Source organism: Scomber scombrus, chromosome 15, assembly GCF_963691925.1.
Source record: "Scomber scombrus chromosome 15, fScoSco1.1, whole genome shotgun sequence".
In the NCBI taxonomy this organism is placed as follows: domain Eukaryota; kingdom Metazoa; phylum Chordata; class Actinopteri; order Scombriformes; family Scombridae; genus Scomber; species Scomber scombrus.
Genome location: NC_084984.1, coordinates 11,868,047 through 11,887,081, shown reverse-complemented (window position 1 = coordinate 11,887,081; position 19,035 = coordinate 11,868,047). Strand labels below are relative to the sequence as shown.

General features: G+C 37.4%; 3 protein-coding genes across 3 annotated transcripts in view; 1 reads left to right on the top strand and 2 right to left on the bottom strand.

The window, feature by feature from the left end:
• dym (dymeclin) overlaps nt 1–10,245 on the bottom strand; it is a 56,580-nt gene extending 46,335 nt beyond the window's left edge. Inside the window, exons 1-6 of the mRNA XM_062434725.1 lie at nt 10,052–10,245; nt 8,419–8,625; nt 4,536–4,588; nt 4,136–4,229; nt 2,951–3,087; nt 1,923–1,995 (exon numbers count right to left, since the gene is read on the bottom strand). Coding sequence (XP_062290709.1) covers nt 1,923–1,995; nt 2,951–3,087; nt 4,136–4,229; nt 4,536–4,588; nt 8,419–8,558 — 497 coding nt within the window. The 5' untranslated portion in view covers nt 8,559–8,625; nt 10,052–10,245. The remainder of the gene's footprint in view (nt 1–1,922; nt 1,996–2,950; nt 3,088–4,135; nt 4,230–4,535; nt 4,589–8,418; nt 8,626–10,051) is intronic.
• Nucleotides 10,246–11,413: 1,168 nt separating this feature from the next.
• LOC133995446 (UPF0729 protein C18orf32 homolog) lies at nt 11,414–13,905 on the bottom strand. Its single transcript, XM_062434840.1, has 3 exons — nt 13,775–13,905; nt 11,994–12,209; nt 11,414–11,790 (listed from the first exon to the last, which is right to left on the bottom strand). Exons 2-3 carry the CDS (start codon nt 12,171–12,173, stop codon nt 11,725–11,727), a joined length of 246 nt encoding a protein of 81 aa, XP_062290824.1. The 5' UTR covers nt 12,174–12,209; nt 13,775–13,905; the 3' UTR covers nt 11,414–11,724.
• A 211-nt stretch (nt 13,906–14,116) lies between these two features.
• On the top strand, nt 14,117–18,881 carry rad1 (RAD1 homolog (S. pombe)). The gene is made up of 7 exons (XM_062434436.1): nt 14,117–14,172; nt 15,114–15,315; nt 15,881–15,989; nt 16,190–16,347; nt 16,531–16,631; nt 17,051–17,149; nt 18,066–18,881. The coding sequence occupies exons 2-7, from the start codon at nt 15,121–15,123 to the stop codon at nt 18,241–18,243; spliced, it is 840 nt and encodes a 279-aa protein (XP_062290420.1). The 5' UTR covers nt 14,117–14,172; nt 15,114–15,120; the 3' UTR covers nt 18,244–18,881.
• Nucleotides 18,882–19,035: the final 154 nt, after the last annotated feature.

Below are 19,035 nucleotides of genomic sequence, written 5' to 3'. Positions count from 1 at the left end.
TAGTGAAAAACAATTTCCTGAAGCTCAAGTTCTTCATGTTGCCTGCCCAAAAATATTCAGTTTGCTATCATGGATCATATACACATTTCTGAGTCTTTTGCATTTTGCTTCAAAATGACTTAATTACTGATTAATAGATAGACTACATCAATTCACAGAAAATTAAGCACTTTTGATCATGGCTACATCTGTCAGTGGAAAAAATGACCAGTGACAAAGATGCAGCTAAACACACAGGCTATAAATAGAAAACAAATGGTTAAAAATCAGTAACTTAACCACATGTTGAGATCTTTTTTTCAGTTACTTACAATTTTACAAAGTAAGTTTTGGTGCAAAAGAAGGACACTATACACTGACAATAGGCTTAAATTATATAGCTAAGTCTTAATCAACGATACTTATTCCATTTCAGATTCTAAACAATTCATTAGAGAAACAGTATGAAACAGTATGTGTGGAAAAATAAAAAAGGAACTATCAATATGCGTCAACTGCCTACCTGGAAAAATAGTAAAAAAAACAAACCAAACTACTGACATCTATGTTACTTGTAAAAAATTAAGGTTACAATCAAAGCACAGAGGTCTGTTAAGGATTTGGGGGAAATACACCAAAAGAATGGTAAGATTCCCATCCAAACCAGGAGCACGTACAGAGGAAATGGGCCGAGAGCCACAAAGTGGTGAAGGGAAGAAAAACAGGGAGAGTCTTGAAGCCTGGAACAATGAATAATGTTGGAATACTGAATGCATTTACACAAGAGCCAGGGTTTGATGTCCGGACACACAGAGGAGAAGGAGAGAGGAAGAGGGAGAGAGAGATTGAGAAGAACAAATCGGTTGACAGAGAGAGGGAGAGAGAGAGAGAGAGAGAGAGAGAGAAGAGAGAGAGAGAGAGAGAGAGAGAGAGAGAGAGAGAGAGAGAGAGAGAGAGAGAGAGAGAGAGAGAGAGAGAGAAAGAGAGAGAGAGAGAGAGAGAGAGAGAGAGAGAGATAGAAGGATGTCAAGAATAACACACGACAGACGAGAGGAAAAGAGAGAAAGAAAAGAGTAAAAGAAAGATGCTGCGTCATTTATCAGACACTTAAGCAAACTTATTATGACTCTTGTGTATAATATAGGACTGCAGTGAGATTTTCTCTGCTTATACGTACTTACCGTATCATTGTTAGTCTCTGTGTGAGTGGCAGGCGGAAGATAATTCTGCCATTGATAAGTAAACACATGGAAACATTCGCTCATTAAAGCAGAGTGTGCTAGCGTGCACACCACCCACTGGGAGTAAAGGCTGATACACATTTTTAAACCATTACATTTGCTGCTCTAATGCTCATTGGCACCACTCCTGCTAATCCTACTCAACTTTCAAACCATTTCTCCCCTTCTTCCTATATGGCTGCGGACTCTGGAAGCAAAACATACAGACATCCGAGTCTAAGCATGTCCCGTAATGGATTTCATTCCCTCTCGGTTAGCGTATCAAGGGGTGAATGAGCAAACAGAGCACGCAAAGAGAAAAGTTTCACAAACTGCTTTTCATTAACTCAATGACTAACATCCTCAACAGATTAACAATGAAGGGAAATGAATAAAAACAAGGAGCTCAAACTAAAGGACGCCTGGACTGAGATTGATTTTCCCTTGTGATTATTACGCTGATAATATAATGTCAAGACAAGCGATCTTGAGCAAATACCACTTTGACATTATTAAATCGATGTGCGGGGGCATTGTGAACAACCTGGTCGTGTAAAATGTCTTTTTACAGTGTCGTATCTGAATGAGTCGAGCATGTCTGACCTTTTTAGTGTCGTGGAAGAAATGGTGGGTTTTAACTCAGCTTTACACACACAGACACACACACACACACACAGACACAGTACATACTCATACATACACAAACAGCAGTGAGATACTTACAGCAGGGGCACTTCAACGATCAAGTGAACAAGGTTGGACAACAGCTCCTCAAGGAGGTCCTCACGGCCTGTTTCTACATGAAGGGTTGAGGATGTTATATAGAAAATTATTATAAAAGAAATATATTGCAGCTTTCTGCTCCCTCCAACTCCCACTGCAGCAATCCTCTCTATCCCACCCATCATCCCTATTTCATGCTCACTGTGCAGAATGTGACTGAGTGAGACCTTCTTTGATTGAAGGTTTTTGAAAACAATCATCCAACAAAGCAAATGTAAAACCAAATCCTGAAGGTCTGTAGGCAGCTGCAAGCCAGTGAATGTGTTTCTGTGTTTGTGAAAATGTCCCAGTTTACATGTATGAGTGTAGACGTGCACAATAAAAACAGAATAGAAACAGCCGCAGCAGAACAATAAAAATGTGCATTTCTCCCCACTGTCCCTTTGATGGTATTCCTACATTTCTCTTTAAGTGTCCACAATTTAAAAAAGTAATTAGTAATGTAATTTAGATTTATCATTCATCACTAGGGTACACATTTGCAGAGTGGAGAGCCTCAGTATTTAGTAGAGGCAGGGCTTATGTTTGAGGCCAAAAATGATGTGCAGTCAGGGAATACAGATTCTGATTTTTATTAACTGAGTTTCTCAGAGACAGCTGATCCAGGTCAGTAGCCGGGGGTATTTGTGCTCAATTAAAAAGTCAATTTCTTATCTCTCTTTTGGTCGGAAAGGAAGTGTTACGCATCCGACCCCAGTGACTAAACTGTATTAACTCACACCTTATGTGTCCACTGGGAGCCAAACACTTTCAAGGAAGTTGCTCATAAGATTTTTCAGTCTATGTTTTATTCTGTGTGTAAAATACAAAAAAAAAGAAGTAAAACAACTCTGAATTGACTTGAAACACTTTCATTTTCATGTTTGACGACACAGATGTTAAATCTTGTCTTTATTATGATTTTGTGGCCCCATTTCAGTCTTTGTGACACACCTTCATTTCCCAAATGAGTTTGTGATTGAGCTCACCTCCACAGGAGCCTGGTGCCCTCTCCTGGTAGGAGAACTGTAAGTGCAGATCTTCTTCACTCATCTCCCTGATGAACACCTTGAGCAGGCAGCGAATCATGAACAATGCATTGTGGGCCTGCCAGATAAACAGCTGACTGTGGAAGAGAATCAAAGCAAAGACATGTCAAGGTAAAATACGTGACGGAATAAATGCAATGAAGCGGTATTGTGTTAGATACTTGAGTTGGATATATACCTTTGATTTATGTCCTAAATTTACCAAGACAGGGAATATTCTTCAGTAACATGTTGCTTTAAATGCAAACAGATACACATATTCATCCAAGAGTTGGCAAGCATACTTAAGTAATTCAACTAAAGCCCTGGTGTATTTGGCCTACTGTAAGTGGAACTCGAACACTAACTGCTCCAAGAGTGTTTTGTTGCTGAACCAAAGCTCTTACCTCCAGTAAAAGGCGCCAGTGTGTGACATTCATTTCCTGACAGCAACTAATAAAGCGTCATGTTATCACTTTGTGCTAGCCACTGACTGTGCCAAACCAGTGGAGTGTATTAGTTTGAATGAGGGTCAAATAATGATAGTAAACCAAAATTTCACGGCTTCAACGGCTTTTGTGTACATGATACGCCTCTGACAGAGACAAAACTTGGGATGAAATTGGTGAGAAAGAAATGTAGAGGAAAATAATAAGTGATTGGAACCATTTAGTGCTCGCCACAATGTTTCACAACCACTAAACAACTACGAGGTGTTAAATCATTCCCACAATTTGACATTTTACACATGTGAATTATGTTACTCCAAGAACATGTGGAATTGGTTATAGGACAAAACCTTTTAAGAAAAATAGATGGGGGCGATAACTTCAACCTCACAGAATGAAGAGTTCTTAATCGATGACTGATGCCTGGTCAATCTCTGTAGAAATGTCTCTTGGCAGTGAGTGGAGAATAATGCCACATGTGTTGATGGTTATACCTCAGCAGTTTTCTCATGTGAAATTGCAACCACTTCAGTGTTTCTCTGCTTTAAAAACAAAGGGATTCCCTGATTGCATGCGATTAAACAATAGATGGCCTGCTCTCCCACTCAGTGGATACGCTGACATGAACAGGGTGTATCATTACTGACACAGTCATTTGGGTTCATTCTTATCCCTCCTCTGAGGTTCCCATACTCACTCTTGGCATTCTGTGGAGATTTTCAGCTCTTTGGTTCTTCCCAGGAAAATTCTTACAAGGGCGCCAAAGTTCCCTGTTCTGGGATTGTTTTCAACTGGTAAAAAAAAAAAAAAAAAGAGTACGAGAGAACTTATCAACAGCATTACATAATCTACAGCATTCCTGAAATGAGAGTTTGGTATTCAAAGAACAGTATTAAAAAAACTAAGTGTATTTTTATATTTAAACCCCAGAAACACTGATATTAATTGTGCTTACTAAAATAAAAGGTATTTCTCAGTAAAATCAACATATATATACATATATATATATATATATATATATATATATATATATATATATACATATATATATATATATAGAGAGTATGTAAGTAAGTAATATAAAAGAGAAAACATACTGAGGATCTTTGCCAGGGGGATGACGGCCTCTTCCAGCAACTTAGAGTCTCCACTGTTAACGAGGAAAACAGGGAAGAGAAAAAAAGGAGAGGATACTTGAAAGATAAGCATGAGAAAACCTCTGTTGTCATGCTAGAAAAACACTGCATAATTACACAGTAATAACATTGAAATAATTGTTGCAATTTTCACAGATTTGCAGGGACAGGGGGAAAAAGTGATATAAATGCCTCTAAAAGTCTGAGTGAGATGTTCAGGGATTTGTTAAGGTTCAATATTTTATAATATATCTTGAGTCACAACTAACTTTTCATTATGATGAAACCTTTTCATTATTTTTTTCATAAACAATTACATTTTTAGTCTTTAAAATGGCAGAAAAAGGTTAAAAAATGTTGATTACTGTTTCCCAAATTACTGTTACCCAACCTGAAATATCTTGTCAACAGTCCACAACCCAAAGATATTTAGTTTATTTCCATAGCAGACTAAATAAAACAAATTATTCACATTTATGTAGCTGGAACCAGAAATTTTGGCATTTAAATTTGAAATTACTTAAAAATGATACATCCATTATCAAAACAGTTGGTGATTACTTTTCTGTTGCTCGACTAATCAATTAATCAACTAATCGTTCCTTACATCACATGGAAGAATTCATGGTATACTAACTAATGCAACTGTGAATGTCCATTAGAGTTCCGTATGTAATATGTTCCTTTTCTGGTGGACAGCTCTGTCAAGTACTGTCATGTCGTGCTTGTGTACAGTATGCTACAGGGGAGTGCCATTCATTTTTTATGGTAAAGGATTAGTGTGTCCTCTGGGCGTTACTGTGATCACAAGCAAAAAAAAACAACCCTTTTTTAAAAATCAATTTCAACGAGCCAGAACTGAGAAGAGCAGCTGGGTCACTGTAAGATGTTTTCTGATTTCCACTCGTGTGTCCTTCTCACGTGCTAATTGGGCATGATTCCCCTTCAGGCTTGTCCAGATGTTTCACTGGTATGCTCTCTATGCAGATCATATGTCTTCTGCATTTCCACATTTTCTCTGCACTGCCACAGTCTTACTGCTACAGAGAAATGCAGAAGCATATTGATTTATTTAAAACTAGAAACTACTGTGATGTTTTGGCTGAATTTAGTTTTCCATCACAAAAACACGTCCTTTAAAAGCACGATTAGCTGAATCCTAGATTTAAATTAGTTTTTAAAAATGTTTAAATCAACAATATCAATTTATAACATCGGTCACAGTCCAGCTTCAAGAAGGAATGCAGTGTCTTTACTTCTCAACATTATTTACAAAGAAACTAAATGCTAACTAGTCCATCCATTCTCAGCCAAACAGGACAATAACCCTGTTGAATCATTACTCAGGTGAGCTCTGCAAACATCCTGTCTAAAGTTTAATGTTAGATCCTGGCTGGGAATCGTAAAGAACGTACCCATCGAAAGGTTGAGTGTCACAAGGTCTGTTGGTATAGCGCACTATAACTGAGGAGTAGAAACTTGGGGAAATTGAGATGGTGCTAAAGAAAAGAGGAAATATTCAAGAATTGTTTAGGAGTCACTGTTTTTTAGAATAATTTAGAAAAAGCTGCAACCAGGAAATGACTGGCATTATGAAATCAACCATGTCAAAAATTAATTATTGTGACTCCACTAGCTGCTATTTCCTCATAGCTGGACCCTCATTTCACTGCAGTTCCTTGTCCTCAATACACAAGGGAGGATGGCTGACGTTGGGGCAGTTTGAGAGAAAAAAGCTGTAAAATTCTGTCAAATAAAACATTTCCATGTTGTTTGCTTGCTTACGTCCTTGGGTTTGTGAAAGGCGCTATATAAATTAAACATATTATTATTAGGGCCCGAGCACTGACAAGTCAGTGAGGGACCTATTGCTTTTGCCAGAATTATTATTATTATTCCTATTATTAGGGCCCGAGCACTGACAAGTCAGTGAGGGACCTATTGCTATTGCCAAGATTCTTATTATTATTTTTCACGCTCTTTGTCCGCCACTTTGAGCGCATTTTTGGTGGCCTGAACATACATGAAAACTCATGAAATTCTGCAAACACGTCGCAGCTGGTGAAAATTTATTTAATTTAACGTGATTGGACGCAAGCGTGGTAAGGGGACTCGCTAGCGCCCCCTAACGTCGGGTCATGTGACCAAAAAACCTTTCGGATCTGCATGAAATTTCCATATGTCATAGGTCTCATTGGATCATTAGGAAATTAATTTTGTGGAATTTTTTTACCAAACAGGAAGTCGCCCACACGGCGTGCACCGATTTTCATTTTTCGAACACCGCTTTGAGGACTTTATGATGTTCACAGAATCATGAAACCTGCCACGTAGGTTTCAAATCATGAGCTCTTTCATCTGATACCACATTTGCCCAACATTTTGCCCCAACAGCTCAGTAGCGCCCCCTAATGCGTTTTCCCACTTAGGATGTACTGACAAACTCTAAAACTCACCAAATTGGACACACTCGTCAAGACTCACGAACATTATTTTTTGGTATGACCGCAACCTTTTAAGTGCCAAAATGACTCTACAGCGCCCCCTAGAACATTAAAAGTTGAAGCCCCGCCTTCTACATGCACGTACATGAACGAAATTTAGGATTCATATATATCATGACCAGACGCACAAAAAAGCCTCTTGGACACATAGCCTAAGTCCAACAGGAAGTCGGCCATCTTGGATCACAGGTGCATTTTCGTCGCCATTTTCCCCATTTCCAGGCCTCGGACTTTAACAAACTCCTCCTGCACTTTTGACTCCACAGACTTCAGATTGGAACTGTATCATCCTCAGACCTTGATGATGTAAACTTGACGACAGATTTTTCCTACGTTATACCAGGTGGGCGTGGCAGTCGTTTGTTTGTATAAACAAACAACTCCTTATAACTCCTCCATACATTGTCGGATGTTAATACATGCACTGCGTAAAATGTCACACCTGTTGAAGCCGTTTCAATTTCAACATCATTGGGGGTGGGTGTGGCAAGGGGTCTCCATAGCGCCCCCTAACATCAGGTCATGTGACCACAAACTTTGTCTGATCTTTGTGAAATTTACAGGACTCATAGCACTCATGGGTAAACCCCCAAATTATTTTTTTCAAATTTTTCGCTCTAACAGGAAGTGAGTTATTGTGCATTTCCTGCGTCAATTTACAATTTTTCCAACAGCGTTTAGAGGACTTTCCCGTCTTCACAGAATCACCAAATTGCCCACATAGGTTCACACTCAGGAGCACTTTAATTTGAGACCATAACTGCCCCTGGGCGTGGCACAACAGCTCAATAGCGCCCCCTAATGCCTTTATCCATTTTGTACATTTTTACAAACTCCTACACTCACCAAATTGTACACATACGTCAACAGTCACACATATTGACTACTGACAAAGTTTGGGATTTTTAAGTGAGAAGATGACTCCACAGCGCCCCCTGGAAGATTTCAAAGTTTAAGCCCCGCCTTCCACATTGACATAGAGAAATGCAATCGATAAGGCCTATGTATAGTGTAAAGACGCACAAAAAAGCCTCTTGGACCCATACCATAACTCCAACAGAAAGTCGACCATTATATGAATAACTTATCCAGTTTCATTTCTGCTCTTGGTTTGCCATCTAGTGGAGACATTAACCCCATCACACAATGTTCCATTGAAGCAGCAGGAGCAAAGACCTTTACATGGCTGCTGTCAATGCCCTGCAACTGCGACAAGCACTGACATTCCTGCGTATGAAGACCTCTACCTGCGCGCCCTCCGACTGCGCCACAGTCCGACGCGCATGGATGTGCGAGGGCCCTTCGACACTGCTTGCAGTTTTAATTATTATTATTATTACCTGCTGGTTGGGCTGATGAAGGTGAAGGAGATGAGCTGGTTCCAGAAAGGGTCATTCTCCGATATGGACTCAGGGCCCACCAGGGCCTTGAGGCTGGGGTTCTCGGACAGGTCACTGACCTGGCTGGTGTTGGCACCCATCTCTACTGGCTACACTCAGCCAGACGCACCGCTCCTTATTGCTTTTTCACCGGGCATATGCCAAATCCTGGAGCAGAAGAAAAGCTTTAAACTTTGTTGCCATAACCACCAAAAAAACCTACTAATGCTTGAAAAATGCTTATAAACCTGCATCCATAACTTTATTACGAGGCTAGAAACCAGCTTGCATTTAACAGAGCATTTACATTTCTGTCTGCACTAATGCTCAAACCTTTTTCATAAATCATAATAATAATATTAATGATATTATATTTGTAATCTAGATACAAGGAGTACTTGCTCACTGAATCAGAGCTCCATTTATTTCATTTGTGACATTTTAATCAACTACAGGTCTTCCTTTGCTTGAGAAAGACTTTTTACTATCTATCTATCTATCTATCTATCTATCTATCTATCTATCTATCTATCTATCTATCTATCTATCTATCTATCTATCTATCTATCCATGTTGTTCAAATGTAAGGCAAATATATATAAAATAATAATAATAATAAATATACAGCAATCTTCATCAACAAGGCCTCAGGCATCTTTCTACACTATTTTTTTGTTTATTTTTATTTTTACGTGGACAAAATATTTCAATTTTTACTGACTTCAATGGCTTTCTGCATTATATTGAGGGTTTCTGAAACGTTCACATCTTTCTGGCCTCATGTAAGACCTTATTTATAATTACATAATCACTCTGGTTCAGGAGCTACAACTATTTTAATTTAAGTAGGTCAGTTTAGTTTTTTCTCCAAAAATAGGGCTGGAGTGGAAGCTGGTAAAGTGCATAAGAAGCCATGCATGTATCAAAGCACACGATTTGAGCAATGCATGTAAGCAAATTGGATCCTTCCACTTCAATGTTTAATTCATCCAAGTCAAAAGGCCACGTTCAAGGATGACAAGCTGCAAACCAGGACGTGCTTTCTTGAAATGACACACCTTCGGCATACAGGTGTAGCCAGCAGAGCCACGTTTGCTCAGGTGAGGATCAGAACATTATAGGCTTACAACAGAGGTTTACCACACCTTGTACCTCTCATTTATTTATAATGAAACATGAAAGACACCAAACTGAGCAAAGATAAGGATGTGCATGCCACCAAAAAAAAATGCTAACTGCTCTTGTGTTCATGTTGTCAGACTATAGTGATCATCATGCCAAAACTAAATTGAGTCTCCACGTCCAGTTTGCTATCTCATGCCTGTGTAGATGTATCCTTTCTTTATATCACTGCTGTTTCGATTCAACTTAGCTTACAGGACGTCAGGTAGCTCATCCTGTTTCAAGTGCAAGCGCCTCGGCAGCCATTATCACTTTCACCACGATATACTGACACAAACTAAACAGCATGGAATCAAATATAAATAAAAAACAGACTCACGGGTGCGTCCAGTTCATCAATAGTTATTCATTACAGTCCAGAAAGCAGCTAATGTTCACTGCTTATTTGCAATCAGCTGACCGCTTAGCTTACCTGTCATAAATGCTTCTCGCAGTTTCCGTGGCTATCTCGGCTCCCACGACCGTCCAGAAACGACTATTATTTATTTAAATTAATTAACGATGTTGTCCAATTTGTTTACCGGGCGTGAATCACAAAGGCAAATGCTTGAAACGGAGTGGAAATTGAGACAGTTAAGTTTACTCTACATACTCCTTTCCTCCATGTTTTCCACGTCGCCACCCCTTGCGTAATGACGACAAACGGGGGTTTGACTTACGTAGGTGACGTTGCAGATAGCAATAGGGCGAGTAGAAGAGGTGCCTGATCTACACTCAGATTTTCTATCTACTTGTCTAGTTATAAGCAGGGCTGGGAACGTTACTTTGGAAATGTAATAGGTTACAGATGAATAATTACTCTATTTAAAGTGTAATAAGTAATGGAACTCTTTCAATTACTTAAAAAAGGACTTAAAACATTTATTTTTAATAGATCTTTCGTCTTTTATTTATTTTGTTTTGTTTCGTCTTTGTGCTTTACAAATTAAATTCCTTATTATTGTTGTTATTAATGTAATTTATTACATTAGATTACTTTTTAATTACTTTCTAATTTTCAAACGAATGCTTTCAACTGTTAGGTTAAGTGAACCCATCAAGCCACCAAAAATCTAAGTCCAGGTGTTTTTCATGGATACTTACATGATGTATAAGGGAGATCAAATCTTATAAAGCAAGATTTATCTCTCATTTGATAATGTATTCATCAGTTTATGTAGATTTTGGAATAGAAAAAGATATTTTATGAAAAAAGTCAAAAGGGTTACATGGGCTCCATTGGTACTGTCACATCATTTAAGCCCAAGTGTGTTCCAAACTAGCCCACATCCTGATTTATTTACAAAAAAAATACATATATTGATTTCAAAGAATGAAAAACAGCAATATATGTATTCAATAGCAAGTTCTCAGACAGTTTTTTTTTTTTTAGCTTTGAGCAGCACTGTGGATTGATTTAATTGGCAGACTTGGGACACTGCAAATGGTATAGCGCACATCAAAAACATGCAATGCAACAAAATTATTATTCAACATACAGCGTAACATTTTTATATAAAACATTCAGAAGTAACCCTCTTTGTAATAATCAACATTTTCATAAATAACTGCAGCCATAGTAACGTTTTCTTCTTGTCTGTTTGTTCTGCCTTGGTGAAACATTATCTAATGTTTTAATCATCAATGTCAAATCCATTCTGCACATATGTGATATTGCTATCACATTCATAAGGTTTAAAATATCATGAAATACAGAATTACTTAATGACTTGACACTGCAAAGAGATCAGACTAGTTGTATCATAAGCACCATTTAAGGAAGCAATAAATGAGCTTTTTTTTCATGTGAATAATTTCTTTTATTCATTGATTAAACAGCAGGTTTGACTTAGAAAAACTATTCCATTGAATTTGACTATGCAACAGATTAAAGTCTTGTATCAATTCATGATTAACAATGAAAATATAATAACTAATTTCTTAAAGTTACTGTAATATAAATGAAATAATTAAAAACAAGTTAAACACACAATATGGAATTTTGTGAAGACCATTTGAAGAAGACTGATAACTTAATTTATAATTTCTATATTATATCAAGAAATATTTACACTGTTGTAGATGCATTATAATAATGTAGAGGTGTTAGTCTGTCTTCTTATCAGCTGCTATCGTAGATCCATTGGCAGTGGCCTCACCATTGCTTTCAGGCTGAAAGACATGAATAAGTAAAAATAGTAAGACATCCTGTCATAATTAACAACATACAATCATAACAAAGATCTCTGAAGACTTCACTTACAATATGGTTTGAATCATTAATTTAAACAAATTGTAGTAAATTGAAAACACAATATAGACTCATCATCAAAACAACATTATTATAATAACTTGGTCATATTTCATTATCTTACCTTGGATGTCCCATTACAGTTTTCACTAACTTTTTGGTCACTAGTGCCAGTCTCCTGCACCGCTTTTTTGGTCCAGAATGTATTTATGATGGGTGAAATGAAAGGATAGAGGATAGGCTCCAGGAACCTCTTGTAGACCCACAACAGGACAGGAATCACAATACAGGGAATGCACACCATGACTGCGGCTCAGAAAGACCGTCCAAAATGAAGAACCTGCAGCACAGAAAGGGGACACACGTTGTCATCATCTCATTTACAACAGGGGTAAGGTAGCTTTCCACATAAATTAAGGTATACAAGTTATATGTTTTAGTTTTATAGGACAAAAACATATTTGGGTGAGCCCAGTAGTTAACTGAATATTGTTTTCTGTGAGCTTGCAAACAGGTTACTAAACTACAAATTAAGTCTGAACATTTTTTAAAAACCCTCTGATCTCCTAAATGATACAGAGGGGTGAACACACCATAATGAGCACATAGGCAATCTCAATTAATTCTACATAAAGCACTACAAAAGACAATAACAGTGATGCTGCCCAAGAAAACCTGGACTAGGACTGGATTCTTGCCTGAATTTTCAAAATGCTTTGAGGGGCATTACTACGTGGTTGCTGAGATTTTACGCTATAGTTGAGATGTTCCTGCTGTTGTTTTCGCAGTGGTGCTAAAGAGGTTTTAACTAGATGGTTGCTGAACTATGTGCACACAGATGTTTCATGACTGAGGCGCATCCCTGAATGTTAGACTTTAATGGAAAGAAGATACGCATGTAAATAAATATGCAAACTAAAAAAAAATCTATTATATGACGCATTAAAGTTACAACAGTGTTGATGTGTTTGGAATTTATGCCAATTTCAAATTACTTAAATGCTGTTTCTCAAATTATAATTTTGGATCTAACACCCGTCTCTGAATCAATATTTAAGTGATGCTCACAGCTGTGCCAAAGATGACAGAGAGAGCAACAGTAATAGCAGAGTTAAGCAATCACTGAATAATGTTACATCATTGCAGAGTTGCAAGGATTAGTCAATTAATCAGTTGGTCAATCAACAGAAAAGATGAATCAGCTACTATATTGGAAATTGAATTATTTGACATTTTGAGTTATTTTTAAGAAAAGAAATTCAGAAAAAATGTCCAAGTTCTCCGATTCTAGTTTTCCATTTCTTTAGACCTTCCATAATAAAAACTAAATTAAAACATAAAAAACATTAAAATATAAAAGCTAAAAAACACAGGCACACTTGCTCTTTGGGTTGTGGACTCTTTTTTGTGCCAAAAGAAGTTGTTTAAGGATGTCATTTTGGGGGTAATCAACATTATTCTATCTTTTTTTGCATTTCAGACAAAACGACTTACTGATCAATAATGAAGATGATCGTTATTTACAGACCTAAATTCTTGATGTTATCTGGTGTTCAACTGCAATGAAAACCTTGTTTTTGGTCATTCATTGTAATGTTTATGTAACATTACCATGAATTCCTGCCTCTACGCACACCTGTTAATGATCAGTGAGGTGTGTCACGGGCTAATTGGTGTTTGTCCTACATAATTCCTACAGGACTTTATCGCAACTGAAGTATATTCCTGGAGGGGTTTTCTTTTAAGAGTTAAAGGACTAGTATCTTGTTGTTTTTACTGACATCGTCACCAGACTGACTGTAAGCTAAGGCTAGCTTCCTGCTAAGGCTCGGTGCTGAACGTAAACAGGTACGTACTGTAACTAACCTACAGGCTAAACGACATTAAACTGACTAGTGTTCTCACCTGTGTGTCTCTGGATCAAAAACACCAGTGTAATCGCGTTGTCAAGGTTCACAGGATAAACCTCGTGAGTATGTTTTGGACGAAATATCTAGAAGAAGAGCTAACCTGACATGCGCAAAACCAACTTCCGAAGAAGAGAGAAGCGGAAGTTAATACACGGAGATCATTTCTTTTCCTAGGACGGCGAGGTCATAGCCCGCCCTGCTCTGCCTTCTGATTGGCTGCTTCTCATTGCTTCCGTTGCTCGGATTGGTTAGAATTAGGGTGATAATGTGAGGGTAAGCCAATCAGAGGCAGGGTAGGGCGGGTCATGACGTTTCAATCCTAGGAAAGAAAGACTGCACACAGCGGCGCCTTTCTTCAAAATACTACCGTATGAATTTCTGAATTGCAACTTTGTAAGTGTCTGACACCTCTTCACATTTATCATCGGTAATTATTTAAAAGTTTATTCACCCTGGATATAAGATAGTACAGTATACTGCACCGAAACTAGCTGTATTTAGCTACGTTGTTTAATCTCTAGGTGTGATACAATAGCCTGCGTTAGCTTAACAGAGAGCTAAATGACAACAGTTTCATGTCAACTCTTTTTTTAAGTGAGTTTTTAGGTTGCTTTTTAATCTGCTCTTACCTTCATTTTTAACTTCAAGGTTTTTGTATATATGTTCTTATTTATTTATGTATGTGTCTGTATGAGCTACTGGATACCCGAATGTCCCCAATGGGGATGAATAAAGTCTATCTATCTATCTATCTATCTATCTATCTATCTATCTATCTATCTATCTATCTATCTATCTATCTATCTATCTATCTATCTAGGGCTGGGCAATATATCGATATCGTGATATGAGACTATATATCGACTATATATCGTCTTAGAATTTGGATATCGTAATATCGTGATAAGAGACTATATATCGTCTTAGAATTTGGATATTGTAATATCGTGATACGACATAAGCATTGTCTTTTTCTGGTTTTAAAGGCTGCATTACAATTAAATGATGTAATTTTCTGAACTTACCAGACTGTTCTAGCTGTTATATTATTTGCCTTTTACCCACTTTGTCATTATATCCAAATTACTGATGATTATTTATCAAAATTTCATTGTGTAAATATTTTGTGAAAGCACGAATAGTCATCCCTACAATATTGTTGCAATATCGATATCAAGGTCTTTGGTCAAATATATCGTGATATTTGATTTTATCTATATATCGTCCAGCCCTATATCTATCTATCTTAACATTTTCTACATTTAACTTGGCTGCTATTTTAATGCTATACAGTTTTGACCATCCTTAAATCCTCCATGTGTTTTTCATTCAAGTGCTACAATGCCTCTATCGACCCAGTCTCAACCTGACGATGAACATTACGCCTTAGTGGCAAGTTTGGATAATGCTCGCAATCTGTCTAACATCCTGAAAGCTATCACCTTCAAGGACCATGCCATTTTTACCGCTACACCAAATGGTCTAAAGGTCACTGTGGAGGACTCCAAATGTCTTCAAGCTAATGCTTTTATCCAGGTGTGTTAATAAATCTTGTTTTTTTAATTGGAGTAAAAACAAATGAGGTGATGCTCTTGTTTTGCTCCCCTTCAATGGTGATTCTTTTGATTAATAATTGTTAATAGTCTTTTTATTGAATTTTATTGTATTTGTTTTGATGTTTTTATTTTATGATTATTATCATTCTATAAGTTTTATCTTCTTATCAATTTTAGTCATCTGTTTCTCATGTCTTTTAATCTCTTTTTTTAACCTAGTTTTAGTCTAGCTTTTATTAAACTTTATCTTTTTATTTTACTTTTCTTTTGTCTTTTTAATATATTTGAACCTAGTTAAACATTTTGTCTTGTTCTTTCTTTCTTTTTTAATTTATTTTATTTAAATTGTCTTATCGTTTGTATCATCCTTATTTTCCCTTAGCGTGCATTGGTCTTAATTTTTGTCTTTTAATTTGTTCTTTGTTTTTGTTCTCTCATCTTTAACTACACTAGCCTGTATGAAAGGTGCTATATAAATAAAGATTGATTTATAGATACTTGAAATAACAGATTTGGTTCCTGTCTTTTTAAAATTTTTATTCCAGGCTGAGATCTTCCAAGAGTTCACCATCAAGGAGGACTTGGTGGGTTTTCAGGTCAACCTCACTGTTCTGCTAGACTGCCTCAATATCTTTGGAGGAACCACAGTACCAGGTAAAAGAACAAGAAACCAAATTAGAGGCAGCTAAGGCTCAGTGTATACAAGAAGTATTACCTAAACTAGATTTTATTCTGTTTCCATGCAGTTTTACTAAATATAAATCTTCTAAATCTGTAGTTCGTTTTACTACCCATCGCATTTTGGAGCATGAGTGTAGTTCATTTGTGATTATCCCCCTCATGTGATGTTGCAGGAGTATCAACAGCCTTGCGGATGTGCTACAGGGGGTATGGTTACCCTCTGACTCTGTTCCTGGAGGAGGGTGGCGTGGTGACTGTTTGTAAGATCAACACAGAAGAACCAGAAGACCCGATTGACTTTGACTTCTGTAGCACCAACGTCACAAACAAGGTGAACTTTATGTATTTAAGATAATGAAAGAGATATACTATACTACTACATTCATTTGAAAGAATGACAGAATCAAATAATACATCAATGAACTAATCTCTTTAGAGACAACTCATGAACAAAAATATGCCTTTTCTCATGATTTCTATTGATTACTCACTGTATCTTTGGCTCCTTTCAAAGGCGATCCTGCTCTCGGAGAGTCTGAAGGAGGCCTTTTCTGAACTGGACATGACCAGTGAGGTGCTGCAGATCACCATGTCCCCTAGCCAGCCGTACTTTCGGTGTGTTAACACTATTTAAACTAAAGATATGTAGTTCACATCAATTATTATGCTCTCATCTAACTGGTGTCAGAAAACAAAAGCCGTTTTAAATCAAGGAAATAGTTCAAGAGTAGTTGTCCGTGTACATGATACTACTACTATGAAACTATTATTATTGTTTTGGTGTTCCCAATAATCTTTACTTTGTGAGGCTCATATTGTACTACTACTGATACTACCACTACTACTTAAATTATTTCAGTATAACTTCTTGGGGACATTTAGCTTATGGTTATATTGCTGAAGCAACTTATTGTCATTAATGGGACCGTCCAATCTTTTAAGGAGTAAAACATGCAAAAGGTTTCTTTAGCTTTTTTTTATAATGCTGACTGAATTCAACTAACTTGTTCTTTTGATTTTTTTCTTATCTTGAGGTTATCCACATTTGGGAACTCTGGAAATGCGCATTATGATTATCCCAAAGACTCAGACATGATGGAGCTTTTCCGTTGCACCAAGACACAAACCCACAGGTAGTAAACACACTTGTGACAGCACAAACAGCACAGTGCATTGTTAAGACTGTAGACAAATAAACTTTACACAGGTGGTGGAGCAGTAGAGAAATGCATGACGACAGATAGGACCGTAAAAAACTGTTTAATCCTCCTGAGCAAATCTTAAACAGTATAGTGGAATATTGGATAATTTAAAGGATTGAGATCAAGAAGTGGAAACCTACTCCAAGAATCCTTATGGGATTAGGATAATGGATGGACGCAGACAGGTTCAATCCCAAATGTGCTCTCACCTAATGAGTCTGATTAGATCTCTCTTCAGTACTGTGTGGGCGTACAGATTGGCTTCTAAGTCTCAGCATCGCTCTACGCAAACAGTGCAGAAGTCTCATCAGCCAGAATAATTGACAACACCTGCGTGAGACTGTGTGACATGCTTTGCATGGTCCCATTTGGATTTCATGTAGTTGTCTTACATTGAATTGTAAAAGTGGTGATGGACTGACCTGTTTTTAAAGTTGACATACTGATGATAACTGATAACATTTGAATTAATATACCTTTATACTTTAAATAGTTATGTAATAGGCCTTTTTCCACAGCTGATATTTAGATTTTGTCATAGCAGGAAAAGCACTAGTGTAATGAATAACATTAATTATTGCTTTGTTCCATTTAAACATCTCAGTAAGCCATACCAGTGAGACAGCATGCGCAATAGCAGGGCTTGGGAACTTGTAACAGCGTATTAATGATGTTATTATGAACACCTGTGCTTTTTGGGGTGGCTTTATTAACACCTTTTTATATCAATTTATACATGTTATGATCCTGTATTGTCAACTCCATTATTTCTTATACTATAAACTGAGGAATATTCTTGTTTCTTCTCTCTCACATTCTTTGCTGTCTTCTCTGTTCACTGTATCAGGTATAAGATGTCCTTACTGAAGCCGTCCACCAAGGCTTTGGCTTTGTCCTGTAAAGTCTCTGTGAGGACAGACAGCAGAGGATTCCTCTCTCTGCAGTACCTGGTCAGGAACGACGATGGACAGATCTGCTTCGTAGAATATTATTGTTGCCCCGACGAGGAGGTGGAGGAGGAATGATTACACTCCGATATGCACATTATTGGTGGTCAGTCACTTGGAATTAGCTCAAGAATGCCCAAAGAAGCAGAACAGACTGTGGGGTGCACACTGGATAAAAATGAACTGAAGTGGGCACAATGGATTCTGGACAAATGGGCAAAGTTGCATTTCTATGGCAAAATCAGCTTTTCATATTTAAGTAGCACTTTGGCACTGGGCTCAGATAACATCACCTACATGGTCTTGTTATGTACATTTGTTTATTAGTCATGCCAATTAGAGTTTATCTACTTTTATAAATATGGTTGCGGTTGCACTGGAGTCTCAGCTCTTCTGACACACAAAGCACCCTACATTCTTCCTACATCAGAACAAATCTGCCCTCCAGGAGTGTTTTTATTTTAAAACACCACCCTATTTGTGCCACTCACCTTATGGTCCACATTATCTACACTCCAATGGTAGACCACTTACTTATTAGGGTGTTATGACAGACTAGAGACCTGTAAAGGGATTTCCCTGCCTTTCATCCTGTGTATGCAGGGATGAGCAGAGCTTGACAAGTCTATTATCCTTACAACTTGTTAAGATTGTTACCGTTGATCATTTTGAGGGCAATGTTATATTTCATCCACTCAGTGTTTCTGGAGCCCTTTTTGATGCATGCAGTGAGCTGGTTCTATGAGATGATATACAGTGTTTCTACATCATCTCCAAAGCTTAAGATGCTTCAGCAGCTCTGCACCTATGATGCCATTTGGCTGTAATTTTTCCTTCACATCACACCATTTGTTCTAAGAACACATCGGA